Here is an 18134-nt window from a genome sequence, read left to right as displayed (position 1 = left end):
AGCGTCAGAGCCGGTGGAAGGAGGAAACGACTGTGTCAAGTTAACAAACATAATCCAAGAAACCCCCACATTTTCCTTTCTTTTTAGATTAAAGTACAAACAAATCGTCTGTCGGCTGGATAAGAGGCGCTGAATACTTCAAGTCTCCCAAAATTACAAAATCATATCAATATCATCAGGGTTGGATGTGATAGCTGTTTGCGTGCATGTATAAGCGGTTTTATATACACTATAGCTGTAGGGAAGTGGGGGTGCATCATCATCATCATCATCATTATCATCATCATCATCATCATCATCATTACTTGGGTTAGGGTTAGGGTTAATTTCGTCACAATTTAAGTGATATAGGAATCGTTGTGCTTGAGTAAGAGTGTTCTTTTTTTCCACTTCGAAGAAGGCACAACAGATTTCCTTCAGGCTCCTCTCACCTTTTACTTTGAAATCCTCGAGCGGAAGCGCTGGTGCAGCGTGCGGCGTGACGTGATGAGGCGGCTGGGGAGCGCTCAGTCTGAGAGGATAATCGCAGGTGGAGAGGCCGGCAGACAATCTGCTAACCCGAGGCTACAGCAGGAGCAGGTGTCCGCTTCGTTTCAGGTTTAGGATCCGCCGAAGCGGCTCCGGTGCTTCGTCTCTCTTCTGCCCCCCGCTCGATGATCCAGGATGCGGACCTCGGCTCGGTTCGTCGTCCGCTGCGCGCTCATCCTCATCTGCACGCTCCAGCTGACTGACGGAGCCAGAGGACCGCGACAGTGTATCGAGGTGAGGCAGAAACAAGACAGTCATCCTGCTCCACAGCCCGAGGGCCGCAGTGTTGGAGCGAAGGGATGCATTTTTTTTTTAACAAAAACAACAACAAATCACGGCACTGACTGTGTGTTGTGGCTGCACGCGCGCGTTAATGGATAAATATCCATCAAAACCATTCGCAATGATGACACACTTCCGGCTGGACTTATAGTGTTGGTCATCAGTTTTGTATCATTGGACATCACAGTCTCTGTCCTCTCTTAGTAAGTGGAAAAACAAAACAAAAAAAAGCATGGAGCTGCTGAGTGCTGTTATCAGCTTCCTGCATGGCCTGGCCTTTCCTTCCCTTCTGGCCAGTCTCAGCCCAACACCTCCTCCTCACCAGGCTGGACGCACACGCACACGCACACGCACATTTTATTATGAAGTGCATCCATGAACGCTGAATTATGGTGTGAGATTAAAATTGAACAGCTGCCATGTCAGTGATTGACCACAGCTTTTGTGAAGGATAATGAGTTTGCTGTGGATTCATTCACCTACAGTACAGTCAAGTAGACTTTCTTGTTTTGAAATTGCTGATGTCGATTGTTTTCCTTGTTATTTGTCTCAATCAGCCAACGTCATTACATAGCAACTTGCATGCATTTCAAAGATTAATTGATTTTGATTGCAATTAAAAAAATATGATATATAGTATATAAAATAATATATAGTACTATACTTACAACATTTATTTTATATATATGTCGATAATTGATAATACGAAGAAAGACTTTAATTCGACAACTTAATGACAATAATATATTTGTCTAGCTCTTGTTTGTCTCATCTTTCCATTTATTTGCCAGATTATTTTCCATTTATACATTATAACTTTGTCACATAGTTTCACTGTAAATAATTAACATGTTCATCGACGGTTTTCTAATCAAATGAAATTACATTTTTGGGGACGACTGTCGGATCTGGCCAGGTTCCAATCTGGAACTCAGGATATGTATGAAAATAAACAAAAGTTGCTGTGTCATCACTGTAAGAGAGCTGCACTACTCGACCTCCCAGGATAAATCATTCCTCACACAACAGCCTGCATGCACTGCAGTGTCAAAATCTGCTTTGGCTCAAGGAGGCCATTATGTAAACGGTCCAGAACGAGGCCCCCCTTCCATTCTGTAGACTGAAAAAGTGGAGTCAAGAACATTAAGCTAATGGTTTTCCCTCCATACCCCATCTTAATATGTGCAATAATATGAACATCTAAGTGGCTACAATGTTAAAAGCTGCTTGTTAAGTGACCCCTTGCGGCCTGCCATCGCTGTGGAGATGGTATGTGGCGTATCCATGGCTGAGGAGTTGTCTCAGTATTGTAAGCGTGCACAGCTGGATGGACAAGTTGAGTGCTTTTGCACTTGTGCAATCCTTGTCCACAATTAGCGCCCAGTAAAAGGTGACACAGGAGCACACTCTCTTTAAGACAGCGTTGAGCATACAGCCCTGTGTTTGGCCTATATTTGCTCACCGCGTGAGCTCAAGTCACTGCTGGCGACTGATTTCTTATGCATTTGCTTTGTTGTGTCTCCCTGGCAGGCGGACTACTACTATGAGTACACAGAGTGCGACAGCAGTGGGACTCGGTGGAGAGTGGCCATCCCACGTGGCTCCGGGACCTGTACTGGACTGCCGGGGCCAGTACGTGGCACAGAGTGCAGTAAGTGAGAAACAACTGGCTGTGCGTGTGTGTGTGTGTGTGTGTGTGTACAACAGTGAGAGTTGACGTCGCCTTCTTATCAGTCTCTGGAATTTCCACCACTACAACCTCTTTGGACTCCAACCAACCACGACTTTAGCTCCAGGCCAGCAACCCTGGAGAAAACACAGCTACACAGCATCAGGCTTCATAACTCAGGGTTCACGGCCTAAAAGAGGAAGTGGAACTGCATTGGAAACAGATTTGATATTTTTGTTGATTTGTTTTTGTTCGAGCGCTTCATAGCCAGTTTTCCCACTTCCAGTTGAAACATTACTATCTTAATCTATCGCTGGTGGAATCTGTGTTGATGAACTGGTCTTTCAAGTCAACCAAGGCAACTAATTCCTTAAGGCAGTTCTTTAAAAGCAAAGGAACCACGCATGACATCGGACACTTTTGATGGAATTACTTAGATTGCAATGACTAATGTCATAATAAAAAATGAATTAATCCTCATTTCATGTTGATGTTGGCATATTCCTTAATGAAACTGAACTGATCATATGTTGATAATGTAATTGATTTTCTTTGATTATGTTATGGAAAGCCTGCGGCAGATGCAGAGTTAATCTAGAAATACTCCAGCCGCGGCTGCAGCGCTTCCCTGGGAATAATTTGCTAAACGCTCAGTTTCGTCAGAACCACCTCGCCGCCTCTCAGACGTGCCTTTAGAAGCTGCGATTATTTTTGACGGGAGCCTGATCAAGCTGAACAGAGGAGATCGATTGGAGGCTGGCAGGTAGTTCCCACTCAAAAGGCAAATTAGATTTACATCAAAACCCGGCGACAACAGCTTTGAAGGCCGAAGCACAAAAATCCAAGCAAAATGTTTCAAATGACAAAGTCAACAAGACCACTGCTATGTTCTTATGAATCATTCCTGGTTGAGACTACAGTCTCTGGTGTGATAACTCCAAACTGTGCTGCAGCTGCGAATCATGTAAATTACCCCGAATCTCACCCTAATTACATCACGCCCCTCCACACTCCACCCGCGCCCACTGGGATTGGATCTTTGGCGATCGGACAGGATCAGATGATGCGAGGTAATCGCAGAACGGCCCCACTCTGAAGACGGTAATCTATCTTGCGAAGGAAAACATCTGTCATGCCAATTTTACTGAAACCGTGGTGAAAATGACCGACCGAGCAAACCCTCCTCACACCGATATTGAACTGAACTCGTGCAGCCAATCCGCAGATGCACAGATTGCTTAGTCTGACACATTTCCCGTCGTCGTTGGTTGAACTGAGCCACGGACAGGCGACACAATGGCATTACACCAGATCAACTATGAGAAAAAACCCGACGCTGTCAAAACACTGGCGAGTGCACAAGACCCGGCAGCTCGGCGGAAAAAAAGTGTAGAGACAGACACAGTGTGTAACAGGATGTAGGGATTAAGTTCCTCGATTGCAGGGGGTACATTGAACTGAATGCAGCAGCGATTTCTGCATGACCACGTGTCTGTCATCTTTCAGTCTGTTTTAATTCCACATAAACGCCATGAAGAAATGACTTATTCAATGCACTGTGCTTCTTTTCTTTTTTGTTGCCGTGCCTCCGCACCGTATCCACTCTGTTCCTCAGCCTTCTCGTGTGAGGCCGGGGAGTTCCTGGAGATGTCGGCTCAGGAGTGTACTCAGTGTGCGGCAGGAAGCTACTCCCTTGGCAGCGGTATCCGCTTCGACCAATGGGATTCCATGCCTGCTGGATTCAGTAGCCTGGCGACCAACCCAGAGAGCAATCTCCACGGATCTGACACAGTCACCTGCAACAGGTAAAGTGTGACCTGAAATATATAAGCAGAGCATTTTAGTGCTTGAGCAGTCACAATGTGCATTACGGTCACATTCACACACACACACAGTGATCTCACACAACAGTGTTGATTTTGATCCACTTACGGTTCAGTCTTTTGTCGAGGACATTTGCAAACCTCCTCCCCTTATCAGAAAGTCATTTCAAAACTTGTTTTCATTTCTTTGCCTTGCAGTTCCTTGTGGGTGCCTCAGGGAAACTACATGGAGTCTAATAGGGACGAATGCACCGTCTCTCTAATCTATGCGGTTCATCTGAAGAAACAAGGCTCTGTCAGCTTTGAGTATCAATATCCAGACAACAACCTGCTCTTTGAGTTCTTTGTAAGTATTACAGTTCTTTTTCTGTATTTCGTCATACAAATAATTGTAAGAAAATCATAGCTACATGATATCCATCTGCTGACGTATTAGGCGCAAGCCCATCGATCAGCTTGATGTGTCTGAATTTGATTTGTCTGTTTGTCTTTTTATTTTATTATTTATTTGTCTATTCATCTTTAATATGTACATGGAAGGGGAATAGTGTCTGAGATGTTTTAGGTAAGTCGGTAGTTGTATACAAATCCTTAAGGAAATTATTGCATTTTTTTTTCTTTTTGCCTTTTATCAGTACATTAGTGTGATTTATACATCTCATCTTCATTAAATGTGAGGTCGTCGTGAGTTTTGATGCGCCCATGCTATCATGTGTGTCTATTCAGATTCAGAATGACCAGTGCCAGGAGATGGATCAGTCAGCTGATGCTAAGTGGCTCAAGCTCACCAGTCATGGCGAATGGGCGACTCACACGGTAAATGTCTCGAGTCCAAAGATGCCGACGTTTAGCTCAGCGGGCAGGTTTTTTTTGCGGCTGGCCTCCGTCTTTTAGGTTACATGGATTGTACAGCGTCTCATGGGCGGAGCGGAACAGGAAACCCGTGCAAAGAGTCGTCTGTCATCACTTATTGTCTCTACATATCTTCCTGTCACAATGCAGAACAACCTTCTTCATGTACACTGTTCACTTTAAGCGTGTTTACTTTTACACACTCTGTAGAGGAGCGGAGATACACTGGCTCAATCTTTATCATGTTAACTAAATAGCTTTCATTTTGGCAAATTCACATAAACAGTTCCTCAAGTAACTTTGCTCAGGTTGCATGTTTAAGGGCTGCAGAGCTTATTCTTGAAATAATTTACATTCTCCATAAACATTGTTCCAACTCTTTAACTGAAAAATTGTTGCTGCGCCTCCATCCTGCTTTACCGTTTATCCAATTCGTGATTGTGACATTTTGAGGACGATCCCAGCTGACTGGGCAAATTCTGGGTTACATACTGAACAGGCCACCATAGTCCATCAAAGGGCAACCAAGACAGTCACACACATGTATTCATGGGATATTTTAAAGTCGCCATTAAGCCTCAAACATGTCAAACTGGAGGACCCAGTAGAACCGTAAGTCTCACTGAGGCAAGAATGATGAACACTACACCACAGTGCTGTTACATTAGCAACACTTCTACATGCCATCACATCCTTTAAACAATAAAACACTAACAATTTAGTCATTTACTGTGCATCGTCTTGTTGATTTTATTTTTAGATTTTACCCTTTGAGGCTTTATTAGACATTATGCATGAAGGACTGATGCACTTTAGCCGATGTGGTCTGTCCAGTGGCTTTAGGCTGCAGGAAATGTCTCTCTGTTCTGAAACGCACAGACTGTGTTCAGTGTTCAGGCCAAACTGATGATTTTGGAAATGTTTATGTTCTAGGTGAATCTGAAGTCTGGCACAAACATCCTGTACTGGAGGACTGGAGGGGTTCTGATGGGGAGCAAAATAGTGAAGCCTGTCTTACTAAAAAACGTTCAAATTGCAGGTTGGTGTATATATGCAGTTTTATCTTTTTTTTTTGCGTTTAAGCAATAATCAACAAACTCTTCTTATCGCTGTCTGTTTTGTTATATCTCTTTACCAGGTGTTGCCTACACGTCAGAGTGTTTCCCCTGCAAGCCGGGCTCCTTCAGCCGAGAACCGGGCTCCTCCATGTGCGAACTTTGTCCTCGGGACACCTACTCTGGCCACGGCGCCAGCTCCTGCACCCCCTGTAACACCACCACTCAGTATGCAGGTTTGTTCAGACATGCCTTTTTGCTTTTCCTAAACCGCGCTGAACCCCCAAAGATTAAAACCATCAAACTGCACCGCAGTAATGAGTGTCGGTGTAATTGCTTTCTCTGCTGCTCAAAGAGGCTTAGAAGGATGCAGAGAGCGCCTGTCCTATTTTCCCCCACATTAGTCAAACTTGAGAAGAAGAAACACGCTTGTTAGTTCAGCACAATGTGTAATCTTGAAAGAGAAGCTCGTATTGACAGATGGAGCTTTTCAATGAAACTCACGTTCCACTTTCCCAAGTTTGTTTTCTATTATGGCATTTATGAGGATAAAAGTACACTCCCTTATCTTTTTCTTCATGCCGTTTTGTATTTAAGATAACTTCCACATGTATAGCGAAGCAGTCAGTGTTTTATACACCGTTAAATTGCCACTTGACAAATGTTTTTTTTTTTTTTTTTTAATCAAGTGGGACCTCATTGTTATATAAAAAAACATAGACATCGACTTTTGCATTGTGTGATGCCTTGGCACTTCTATTATACTGAGTTTTAAATAAGTGAATGCAAAAGGCTTGAATGTTCTGGAGCATATTACATATTTAACTTAGTACACCTAATGATGCACATTGTACAGCCTTTGCTTCAGCATAGTGTTTGTAAGAGGTCCCCTGCAAGAGAAAGTAGAAACATAAAATTAATTCTTTATTTGCTGATTTATATTCACATCTTGCATCAACATAATTGTTGGTTTAAATCAGAGGTCTCAAACTCGAGCTGGCACCGTTATTTCATTAGGGTGACTTCAGTGTTTAAAGGAGACATATCATGCTTTTAAATCCTTCCTTTTTACATATAAATCATACAGTTGTGGTCTATATAAAGCGGAACTGCAATGCTTGGGTCTGAATTCCTCATTATTAGAGCTCCACAGGCCCCTTTTCAACCCCTTTTCTGATGTGCTTCTGAGAGCAACTCGTTTTGGGGCGGTCTCTTCAAATGCAAATGAGACACTTCATACCCCGCCTCCTCTCCAGGTTGCAGAGGTGACACTCGGTTCAACGTCACCCTGTTCGGCCATCTTTGTAGTTTGATAGAACAGATACAATTATCTAGCGGCGCAGAAACTTTATATTCACACATTATTTACAAAATGTCAACAACAGAAGATTTGTCCATCCAGCCATACATGTTGGAGCCAGAGTCGGACCCGGCGGAGCGAGATGAAAATGACGATGATGCACCTGCAGAACAACGTCTTCATATGGATGTAACGCAATGGTGTGTTACTATATTTACACTAACTTCTCCATCCATGCCCACTACTACAATACTGCCTGTATTACAACGACTATTTAACACAGAAGTTACATTATAATCTAAAACGAGCACACAGCGCTAACATATGAAGACGGTGCAACTGCTAATGCTAACAAAACAATGACAGGGACGTCTTATCATCACACTTTTTAGCGTTATATACAGCTTACCGAAGTGCTCTGTTCGTCGTCTCCATAGATAGAAGGAACTGACCGCTCAATCAGACCAAGTCTTTCGGCAAATCCTTCTTTATACTGGCGGAGGTTGTTGAAGCAGTCGTCCTTAAAGTGATTCGCGCACACAAAAATGACCTTACCCACAGATGTGGGTACATTTCTGTGAAAAATAAAACTCAACCAGGCACTTGGAAAAGGTTCTGATGCTGGGAGACGGTGTAACGAAGCTTGTGGGTTACTACATCCAACAACCGAACATTTCGACTTATCCGCTCGTAACTTCGGCACCCTTAGGTTGGACTACAAAATCGCAGCGAGAAACAAAAATGGCGGATTGCTCGAAGTGTCGATGTCCTAATTTGGCAGTTCCGCTGTGAATACTGTGACGTAATAGTTCAAAAAACGTAATAGAGAATAGAAAAATCGAAACGGATCGCAAAATATTACCAAAACAGAATATAAAGATATCAACGGAGCACCTGAAGAGACTACTTTGAACTTTTCTGTACTTCTAAACACTCTAAATATACAACAACATGCATTTAAGGGCTAAAAAAGTGGATTTAGCATGATATGTCCCCTTTAAGTAGTTTGAATGTGTTCTTTTAATTCAATGTAAATTATAAAAGTGCAGCGCTCTCTCTCTCTGTTGATCCTTAAATAGCCAACCAAAGTCTTTCAATGAACTGAAAAATAAACTTTTTCCCAGACCCATGGCAGCACTTTTATTCATATTTTATTCATAATTGACAAAATGAAAAAAGTATACACATTAATTTTTGACTTCTCGGGCTTGCAGACCAGGAGTTTGAGACCCCTGCTTTAAATGATTATGACTTTTAAAAGAGTTTGGTTTTTCTGTATTTCATTTAGTTTTCTAGTTTATTTTAAGGTTTATTTGGTTGTTTAATGCAATCGTAATCTTGTCTTCCCACTGTTTTCTTCCAAGCTGAGGGATCGAGCGCATGTAAGGGCAGACCTCCATGTTCAAAGAAGGACTATTTCCAGATTCACACAGCGTGTGACCATGAAGGCAAGGTCAGGACAAAAAGAACCTTCCTTTAAGATAAAAACCACTGGGAGGGGGACCTCATTCTGTAATCACAGTTTGTGTCCTTTTCCTCCATCTAATCTCAGACACAGATCATGTATAAATGGATTGAGCCTAAGATCTGTCTTGAGAGCCTGACAGGAGCAGAGCCTTTGCCTCCAAGTGGGAAAAAAGAGCCATGCCCTCCCTGTAACCCTGGTTTCTATAGCAATGACAGAGCCACCTGCACGCCATGCCCACCTGGGACCTTTTCTGATGGAACAAAACGTACTGAAAACCTCCTTTATCTTGTATTCATCCCATTTATTCTTGTGTTGTGTTTTTGTACTCGCTTTGTGTGCTCTCCTAAAAGTCTTCTCCACTGTGTTCAGCATGTAAGCCGTGTCCAGCTGGCACCGAGCCCACCTTAGGTTTTGAGTATAAATGGTGGAATGTTCTTCCGTCTAACATGAAGACCTCCTGCTTCAATGTGGGAAACTCCAAATGTGACAATATGAATGGTGAGTGTGCAAACACATCTGCTGCAGTGCTCCCTTTAGATATACAGTAGACAGGAATTATACCATGTGGCAACCTAGTGTTTGTGTGAGACAAAAAAAGGGCTTGTTCAAGTGACCAGAAGCATGTATAGATGCTGCCATATGTCGCTTAAGTATTTAATAATGAAATTTAACCAGAAAGAAAAGAGTTTGGAGGTCTCTCGAAACAAACAAAGGAAAAATAATAATTGGCACATTGTACAGTGGAATGTTAGATCCAAAAACAAACAAACAAAAATACCCCGGAAACATCCATTCATTCATCTTCTATATTGTTTTATCCAACTTCAGAAGGTTGTAGACAGTCCCAGCAGACAGTGGGTGAAGGCAGGCTTGGACAAATCACCTTGCCATCACAGGGGCAAACACACAATGCCACACTCACTCACACACACTCTTACTTGTACGGGGAATGGAGAATCTCTCATTGACCTCAAACTGGAGGATACGGACTAAATAAAAAGGCTTCCAAGCCAGTAAAGGAGCGAAAGAGCTTCTTGCTATGAGACGAGAAGGCTGACTAGGACAAGACTGTGCAACCCTTGTTTGATTCCATGTGCTTTTCTAATTTTAAAGTTGATTAAAGAAAAAGGCTCAATAATTGGAATATTAAGCCATTGGCCCTGAATAGGTAATATAACATTAACACAAAATAAAGAGGCAGCCGATGGACAGAGTTGGCCCTCATGCATCTTCATTTCATGTCTTTAAGCACTGTGACTATAAGTCATTGTGAAGTAGCCACATATTAAAAGGGAGAGGGCGTTTATCACTCAATATTTTGCGTTTCTACTCTAAAGTTGTGTTTTCCTGTTTCCTCGCAGTCGCAGCTGTGGTTTTATATTTACTTTATGGAAAAGTCACTTGTGTTCTACTAAATGAGATGTTGATTTGTGCGACTTTACTCCGTTTCTCCTCACCTGATTGTATGAGATTCCTGCAATAACCGCTCTGTTGTGGGTTTTGTCCCGTCCTTCAGGCTGGGAGGTGGCAGGTGATCACATCCAGAGTGGGACAGGAAGCTCAGATAATGATTACCTCATTCTCAACATCCACATTCCAGGTTTCAAGTGAGTAAAGACGCAATGCAATTCCCACATCTTCACCACACTTGAACTGAGCAGTCCCATCCTCTTCTTCGCCACCAGACTTCCTACGTCCGTGTCGAGCCACTCTGGGACTGAATTTGGCCGCATCACATTCGAATTTGAGACCGTGTGTGCGGCTGACTGCGAGCTCTACTTCATGATGGTGAGCGCGGCTTCTTGTCCATCTTTTGCTGCTTCAAACGTTATTATAATGTTTTGACGATACATTTTTTATTTTTTTTACATGATTTTCGTAGGATGTAAACAGGAAGAGTACAAATGTGGTGGAGTCCTGGGAGCGAACGAAACCGAGGCAAACCTACACACACGTCATGACAAAGAACGCCTCAGTTTCCTACACGTGGGCTTTCCAGAGGACGAACCAACCATCAGATGCAAGTACCGCTGATTTTAGTTTTTAATTGCCTGCAACCTATTTGAGGTATGAAGTTATTTATGGGCTGCTCCTCAGATGAGACACAACCTCACACCAAACAGCCAATTAAAACGTAATATTACAGCATAATGTTTCATATCTTCATGGAACACAGCCTGTGAACATCCATTGTGTTGCTTGGTAAAGAGAGTAATCCCTGAGGCTAATGACTCCCAAAATAACTAGAGTCAACAAACCTGGATTTCCATGAATCAAATGAAATGCGAGCTATGTGGCTATAGATATAAATTTAATCTTCTTATTTGCCAAGGTTCAGCACATTATATAATCTTGGGATTATTCACTTTCCCTGGCAGCAGTGGGTATGTTTATTAGTCCAGGTAAATGACATTAAATATGTTCCAATTGTACACGATGAAAGTCACATTTTATGCAAAAACCATAAATGGTTGAGTTTTTCCTGCCACTGTGTCTTCACCCAGTTGAAAAAAAAATTCAAATACTTTGGAAGTGTTCATGTCCAAGGCTTATATTTTAGACTTATCACACATACACTAATACATTTCAATGCTATTTTAATGTATTCATTATGATTTTAGCTCACAAGTAAAGAAAGTTGAATAAAATACTAATATTTAATTCGACTTTTTTTCTTAACAGATGCCGACATTGTGTCACAATAGAAATCTTCTGGAAAAAAAACAACTTTTTGGTTAATGAGTGTAGATGTTTTTGGATATGTACAGTACACATTCAGTTTATAGGCATATACATATTTGTGCTGACTAAGGTAAACTTGTAGCAACAATATACTTGTTATGCGTTCATTAAAATACAGCTTGCGGTCAGCAGATGGGACATAAATAAGGTTTTCCTTTATTTTTTTTACAGTAGAGCATGTGAGTCTTTCTCTGTTACTCAACAAGCAGCAAATTAGGAGCCAGTTTGTGTTCACAGATGTGTTCTGCACTGCTCATTCTTTAAAGAAATCACTTTTGTCTGAGGGCCATAAAAACAGGCCATGTTAAGAAACGTTGCTTTTTTTTTTTTTTTTTTGAACGACGCTATCATTTTTATTCTGCTGTATAAAAGCGCAGTACTTTAAGCACACCTAACTCTCCCTAAAGCCCGTTCAATTTCAGAGATAAATCCTGTTTTAAACCAGTTTACAAAACAAACGTCGTCATCTTCGCGCTTACACCGTAGCTTTCATAATGGGCGAACACAAGAGAAGAGATTTTTATGGATCGAGCATCCAGTCATGATGTCTCCAACAGGATTTCACCTGCAACTTAAAATGACTTTCTTTCTTTTTTTAACCCATTTACTTATTGTTCTGTGATTGAAGACACAATTCTGAATGTGTAGTTCTCATAACCAAAACTCCTTGATGGTTTATGTTATCTAGAAAATTCCAAATCGACCAGGAAGCAGAACAAAAGAGCTTTATGTAAATCTGATAATCATTTCTCGCTCTCTAGTATGATGTCGTAATCAAAGGGTTAAATCCCTTTTTTTGTATTATATGTGTTCTCCTCATGCCAGGGAGAAAATGGCACACTAGATGTAATTCTGTGCTGATCTTTCCCTTCCAGATTCGTCAGCATGTCGGTGACATGGCACGTATCTTCTCCATCACAGTGAGTAATGCTGTGGACGGAGTGTCCTCTGAGTGTCGGGTGTGCGCGCTCAGCGCTCAGCCCTCCAGCTCAACATGTGTGCCGTGTCCACCCGGGCATTACATAGACACGCAGACCAGCCAGTGCACAGAGTGTCCCCATAATACATACCTCACCCCGCACGCCCTGCCCGGTCCCGGTGCCTGCAAACCCTGCGGACCAGCCAGCAAGAGTGACAAGGTTGGTTGCTCACGCTTGCGGGACGCGTGGTGCTTACCTTTTGAAAAGCTGTGTGAGACAGTCGACTACATAGATGCGCTTGTGCTTTCCAGGACCACCGTCTTTGTTACAGTGACTGTCACTTCACCTACACGGAGGGTAATGTCTCTCTAACCTTTGACCTGAGCCAGCTTGGGTCTGTTCGCTCGCTGATGAATGGCCCCAGCTTCACCTCCAAAGGAACCAAGTACTTCCATCAGTTCAGCGTCAGTCTGTGTGGAGGACAGGTGGGCAAAGAAACACGAAACACAATTGGAGAATAGCCCCGTTTGTAATATCTTTCTGCACAACTGACACACTGTTTCCTTCTCCTTCTTTTAAAGTTGGCAGTATGCACGGATAATGTCACAGACTTTTCCATTACCGACTCCCAGAGAGAAAAAGGTGAAGGAACCAGTGCTGTCAAAGCCTTCATCTGTATGTCAACAATAATCCCAGCAAGTGGACGCGGCTTGAACACAGCTCTCTCTTCACAGTCTATCAATCTCGCAGACACATTCCTTGGTAAGTGGACAGTAGATGCAGTTGATGCATAAGGTAGTTTAAAGTGTGGATTGTACTTGTGATGAAACCGTCTCTCCGCCTTGTGGTCCGAGCCCTGGATGCTCTGTCGCTCATTTTTCCGACGCAGTGAGTACGTTCGATGTCCTCCAGTTTTGGGAGCTGCACTGTAATTGTTCTCTCAGCTTTTAATGTCACCCACTGGTTGTCGGGTTGCTCTTTACAGGGTTACTCTACAGCAGGGGGAGAAGAACGAAGGGAAACTGAGAAAACTTTTTTTTTTTTAAAGCTGTGCATAATATTCCACGTCTGCAAAAAATAAACTGATGCTACAGATGAAGAAAAATAAAATTGATTGTACGCTGATCGATACCTCTATTGTTGTTTGTCATTGACAGGTGTGACTATAAATAATGACCTTGAAGGAATAAAAGCCAGGCCTGAGCTGTTTTCCAGCACCTCTAAGAAAGTCCCAGATATCAACTTCTACTACAGGTATCGCTGTTGTTAAGAAATCTTAAATTAAGAAAGAACAAAATATATATCAGTCATCTGAAGTTTCTCTCTTTTTGTCTTCCTCTTGTTGAGATCCTTGGAGGTGACGTCGTCCTGTGAGTCAGGTCGGAGCGCTGTAGTGACACTTCGTTGTAACCCAGAGAAAACTGCAAAAGGAGAGCTTTCAGTCCCCAGGTATTACTCCTCCGTCCCGGTCTCTCCTGTGTTGCATCACTTGAGGCCAATTTTATTTCCATTTCGGGTGCCTTTGCTGGCTGTGATGTGGTGTCTGTCTGGCTGCTGCAGCCTGTGTCCTGCAGGAACCTGTGACGGATGCACCTTTTATTTCCTCTGGGAGAGCTCTGGGGCTTGTCCTACGTGCACAGAGAGAGACTACCATCAGATAGAGGGAGTCTGCAGGGCAGGACAGCAGGTGTGTGTGTAGGCTTAACATTCTGCTCTTGAATTTCCAAAGGAACAATATGTTGACTTTCAACTTTATTTTGAGGGTTGCTACACCGACGTGCGATGGGCTGTGTGGAAAATAAAAGCCTATTTTATACTCGGCCAAGCACGAAACTGGTTATAACTCCAGTACAGTTCACCTAATGTATCTCTTAACACTCTTAAAGCAGAAAGTCATCACTTTAATGTTGTTTGTTTCACTTCAAATGCAGTGAATTGGAGTGGAGCTAAAGAATATAAAAGTAAAACTAATGTCGGCACAGAAGTTTATTCACTCTGGCTCTGTCCCATTCTCACGTAAGGCTGGATGCATGTGTGGCTTCACCCTCAGGACCTGCTGTATGTCTGGAATGAATTGAAGCTGTGCATGGGAGGCGTGGCCTTGCCCGAGAAGCAAACTGTGCCATGTGAGGGTATGGAGTTCTGGGTACGACTCGGTGCGGGCCTGGGAGCATTCACTGCATTGTTGCTGGTTTCGCTCACCTGCTACTTCTGGAAGAAAAATAAACGGTACTATTATTCTCCACATTTCTTTCTCTCATCCCTGAATTAAGTCAATCGCACAATCCCATCGTCGTCATTTTGTCTCTGAAACACCTTCCTTTTTTAATTGTATTTTTCCTCTCTTGATTTGCTCCCTGTATTCATGAGGACATTGTTGTGTTCTCTCCTTGTACACTCTTGCAGTATTGATCGTTTTGCTTGTCTTTATGCCAGGTTGGAGTACAAGTACTCCCGGTTGGTGATGTCTGCTAATAAGGAGTGTGAAATGCCAGTGGCTGACAGCTGTGCTGTGATGGAGGGAGAGAACGAAGGAGACATGGAGGATGAAGTTGTGTACTCGAAACCGTCTTTGCTTGGCAAGCTCAAAGCCATAGCATCCAAGGTGGGAATCACATCATTTATTTCATGCCACTATCTCGCTGGGCTGCAACAACTCGCAGGACAAAAATGTGAGAAAATATGCAAATTGAGCATTGATTTTCACTCGGAATCTCACTGAGTAGGAAGTTCACGTCTATGTTGCGCAGCACCCACGCAACAGTTATGCAAGACAATTAGCCCCCATTTAAATGACTAATAAATGCAACAGAGTTTTTTTTTTTTGTGTTTATCGTTTGCGTATTTCCCCTGCTCCTCGACATGTTTTTCCTCCCACAGTCCATTTCTCCAAACTGCCCATAGCTGTGAGTGTGTGTGTGTCTCTGTGTTTACCCTGTGATGGTCCAGAGTGAACCCTGCCTCTGTGGACAAAACAATGTAGAAGCTGGATTTTGTCATGGATGTTACAGAGTGTTAATACTGACCATGGTTCGTACGGACCCATAGACGCACACTTGGACACAGTTGTGCGTTTGGGTTCGCCAACCTTCTCAGATATTTACTTGTTACGCACAGCTTTATATACATTTTACCGTTTCACTTATTGTTCTCAAGCTCCAGTTCTTCAAAAAAAAAAAGTGCCTCGTCCTTACAGCGATCCGTAGCTTTAGAGATTTAGAGAAGTGTCATGTTCTCAAACCGCTCCAAATCAAGCAACGCAATTGAGAACCCCGGAAAATGTTCTCACATATTTTCAGCCACAGCCCAGTGAGAGAGTGCGACATTTGTGGTGCATCAGTTTTGAAGCTTTTCCAGATTTCACTGATAAAATTGCTTGTGTCTGATTTCAGGGAAATGGAGAGAGTTATGAAAATGTGCAGCTGAACTCATCTCATTCGAAAGCCCTGGTGTGGAGCTAGAAGAGAAAGTGGTAGACTGAGGGGAGGACCCCGAACCTCAAGAGACTTTCCACTGAGTGACCCCCCCCCGCCCTTTAACTAACCACCCATTTTATGAGCTTTGGTACCTGGAAAACCAGCTGTGTGTACATATGCATACACACAAACAAACACCATGCACGTAGAGCCAGGTTCACTGAAGTCACACTAACATGGTGGCCTTAAAGCTTGGTACGATAGAGCCGTCCAACTCGGAGCATGGTACTGTGAAGGAAGTGGGTGGCAGACACTGTTAAATTAATGATACAAACTGATGTCAGACATGTTCGAAGAGCTCAGGGTAAGTCAAGGACCTATTGGGGTGTTCGTTTTTGTTTCTATTTCGGGTCCTCTTCGTGTTGTCCATTATTTCATAGATAGGGTGTGTTTTTCCAGATGAATCGCCACGGTTTGTGTGAACGTCCACTGAGAATAGAAAGACGATTCTCACCATATAAATCCCATTACGTCTCATCTATTTAAGTTATTATTTTTTTTTGCTTTGTTGAAATCATTGTAATGAGATGTGCTGACTATTTGAGAATGAACTTGCCATATTATGATGTGGAGGGTGGGGTTTCAACTCTCCATGTAAGTCAAATAAATCAAGAGGTATTTATGTATAAAAGGACTCTGTTTGATTGATTGCCTTTGTCAACTGACTGTCTCTTCAGCGTGAAGGCGACAATATCCAATGGGCATTATGGATATTATGGTAAAGCAACATAGTTAGTTGTTGAATTTTTCCAGATACATTAACAGCCTTGGCTAACAATTTGTTTTTTATTTAAAAGCAAAAACCCACTAATAAACCATAAATAGTGGAATTAGGTGAAGTTTTTTTATTTTTTATATTACTATAGCTTAGCTTTCAGCTCAAACTCAAACAGTTTGCCTTAAACTAAACATTGAATTTATTAATCATAAAACAGTCACACTGAATGATTAAAAATAAATATAATCTATTGTAAGACAAGGATTACATTATCCTCACTAATATCAGGCAATATTTTGTCACGGCACCTCACAATAACTGGGTCTGTGGTTTGAATCTGGCCCAGTACACTGGACGAAGTTTGCATGTTCTCCCTGTGCCTGTACGGGTTTTTCCAATTACACCCTCCCAGAAACCAAAGAAAAGAGTTTAAGAACAATTAATAGCTTTGAATTGTCTGTAGGTGTGATTAATGTGTTTGGATGTTTGTACGTCTTTGGTTCTATTCAGATACTAGACTCTTGGTGTTGGCTGGGGCCGATTCTACCGTCCCCAAAAATCATTGTCTGGATTTAGCAGTTGGATACGAGGGTGTTTCTAATAATAGTTTAGAATCTACGTTTGAGCTGTGGTGGATCTCTTAAGTTTTTCCTGAAGCTTAGTTTAAGTCGAAGTGAAGTTCAGTTGTTTTCATAATCACAATTAGTAATTTTGTCAATTTGATTTTTCTTTTTCTTTCGTGTTTAAAATGCTGGGATTCATTTTTGTGGAAGAATTTCTGGAAATTGCTGAAAATAACGAATGCGATTTCAATTTGAGTGACCTTTTTAATTGAGAATAAATGAAGAAACTTAATCTTCTCTGAAAATTAATACCTGAAGTAACATTTCATATTTATATCAGTATGAGAAACAATGCTAGTTTGTATTCAAGTTTTTTCTTTTAAGCTGTGTGGGTGGAATTCACGTTATTCATCCATCCAAGGATTTGTTGTGTGGTAGGAATTCATTCAGTATTTCAAAAGTTCGATGTTACATTCACTCTGGCCTGTTCTGAAATACCAAAACTCCTAAAGGGTTGCTGCAGGGACTGATTGACCCAAAGTCATACTTTGTATAACTGATATAGATCATGTTTATAAGTGTTGCTTTCACTTACTTGATTGCAGTTAGATATCTTTTCAACTTTCACACGACCGCATATTACAGGTTTGATCTTGAAGCTCTCGTAATGTCTCACTTATGGCCAATAATCTTCGCCGGTCCACCGCTGGGCAAATACACCCACGTTCACACATATGG

At 42.2% G+C, this 18134-nt stretch overlaps 1 protein-coding gene across 1 annotated transcript; it reads left to right on the top strand.

Moving 5' to 3' along the window:
- The first annotated feature begins 463 nt into the window (after window positions 1–463).
- elapor2a (endosome-lysosome associated apoptosis and autophagy regulator family member 2a) lies at window positions 464–16757 on the top strand. Its single transcript, XM_080474337.1, has 22 exons — window positions 464–762; window positions 2341–2461; window positions 4095–4284; window positions 4501–4648; window positions 5029–5118; window positions 6088–6193; window positions 6293–6445; window positions 8874–8962; window positions 9062–9242; window positions 9347–9475; window positions 10494–10584; window positions 10663–10765; window positions 10860–10997; window positions 12595–12858; window positions 12951–13124; window positions 13221–13401; window positions 13797–13893; window positions 13987–14088; window positions 14200–14326; window positions 14690–14868; window positions 15076–15244; window positions 16032–16757. The coding sequence occupies exons 1-22, from the start codon at window positions 664–666 to the stop codon at window positions 16098–16100; spliced, it is 3000 nt and encodes a 999-aa protein (XP_080330463.1). The 5' UTR covers window positions 464–663; the 3' UTR covers window positions 16101–16757.
- The last annotated feature ends 1377 nt before the right edge of the window (window positions 16758–18134 follow it).

This window comes from Lipophrys pholis (assembly GCF_963383615.2).
Source record: "Lipophrys pholis genome assembly, chromosome: 11".
In the NCBI taxonomy this organism is placed as follows: domain Eukaryota; kingdom Metazoa; phylum Chordata; class Actinopteri; order Blenniiformes; family Blenniidae; genus Lipophrys; species Lipophrys pholis.
Note: the sequence above shows the minus strand (reverse complement) of the source record. Positions and strands in the feature narration are given on the sequence as shown.

What these genes read in the sequence shown, in the direction of transcription:
- elapor2a (XM_080474337.1), top strand. Translation starts at nt 664, where the DNA reads ATGCGGACCTCGGCTCGGTTCGTCGTCCGCTGCGCGCTCATCCTCATC. An exon ending in GACACAGTCACCTGCAACAG is followed by an intron (nt 4,285 to 4,500) that starts GTAAAGTGTGAC and finishes TTTGCCTTGCAG; the next exon opens with TTCCTTGTGGGTGCCTCAGG. An exon ending in GGACGAACCAACCATCAGAT is followed by an intron (nt 10,998 to 12,594) that starts GCAAGTACCGCT and finishes TTTCCCTTCCAG; the next exon opens with ATTCGTCAGCATGTCGGTGA.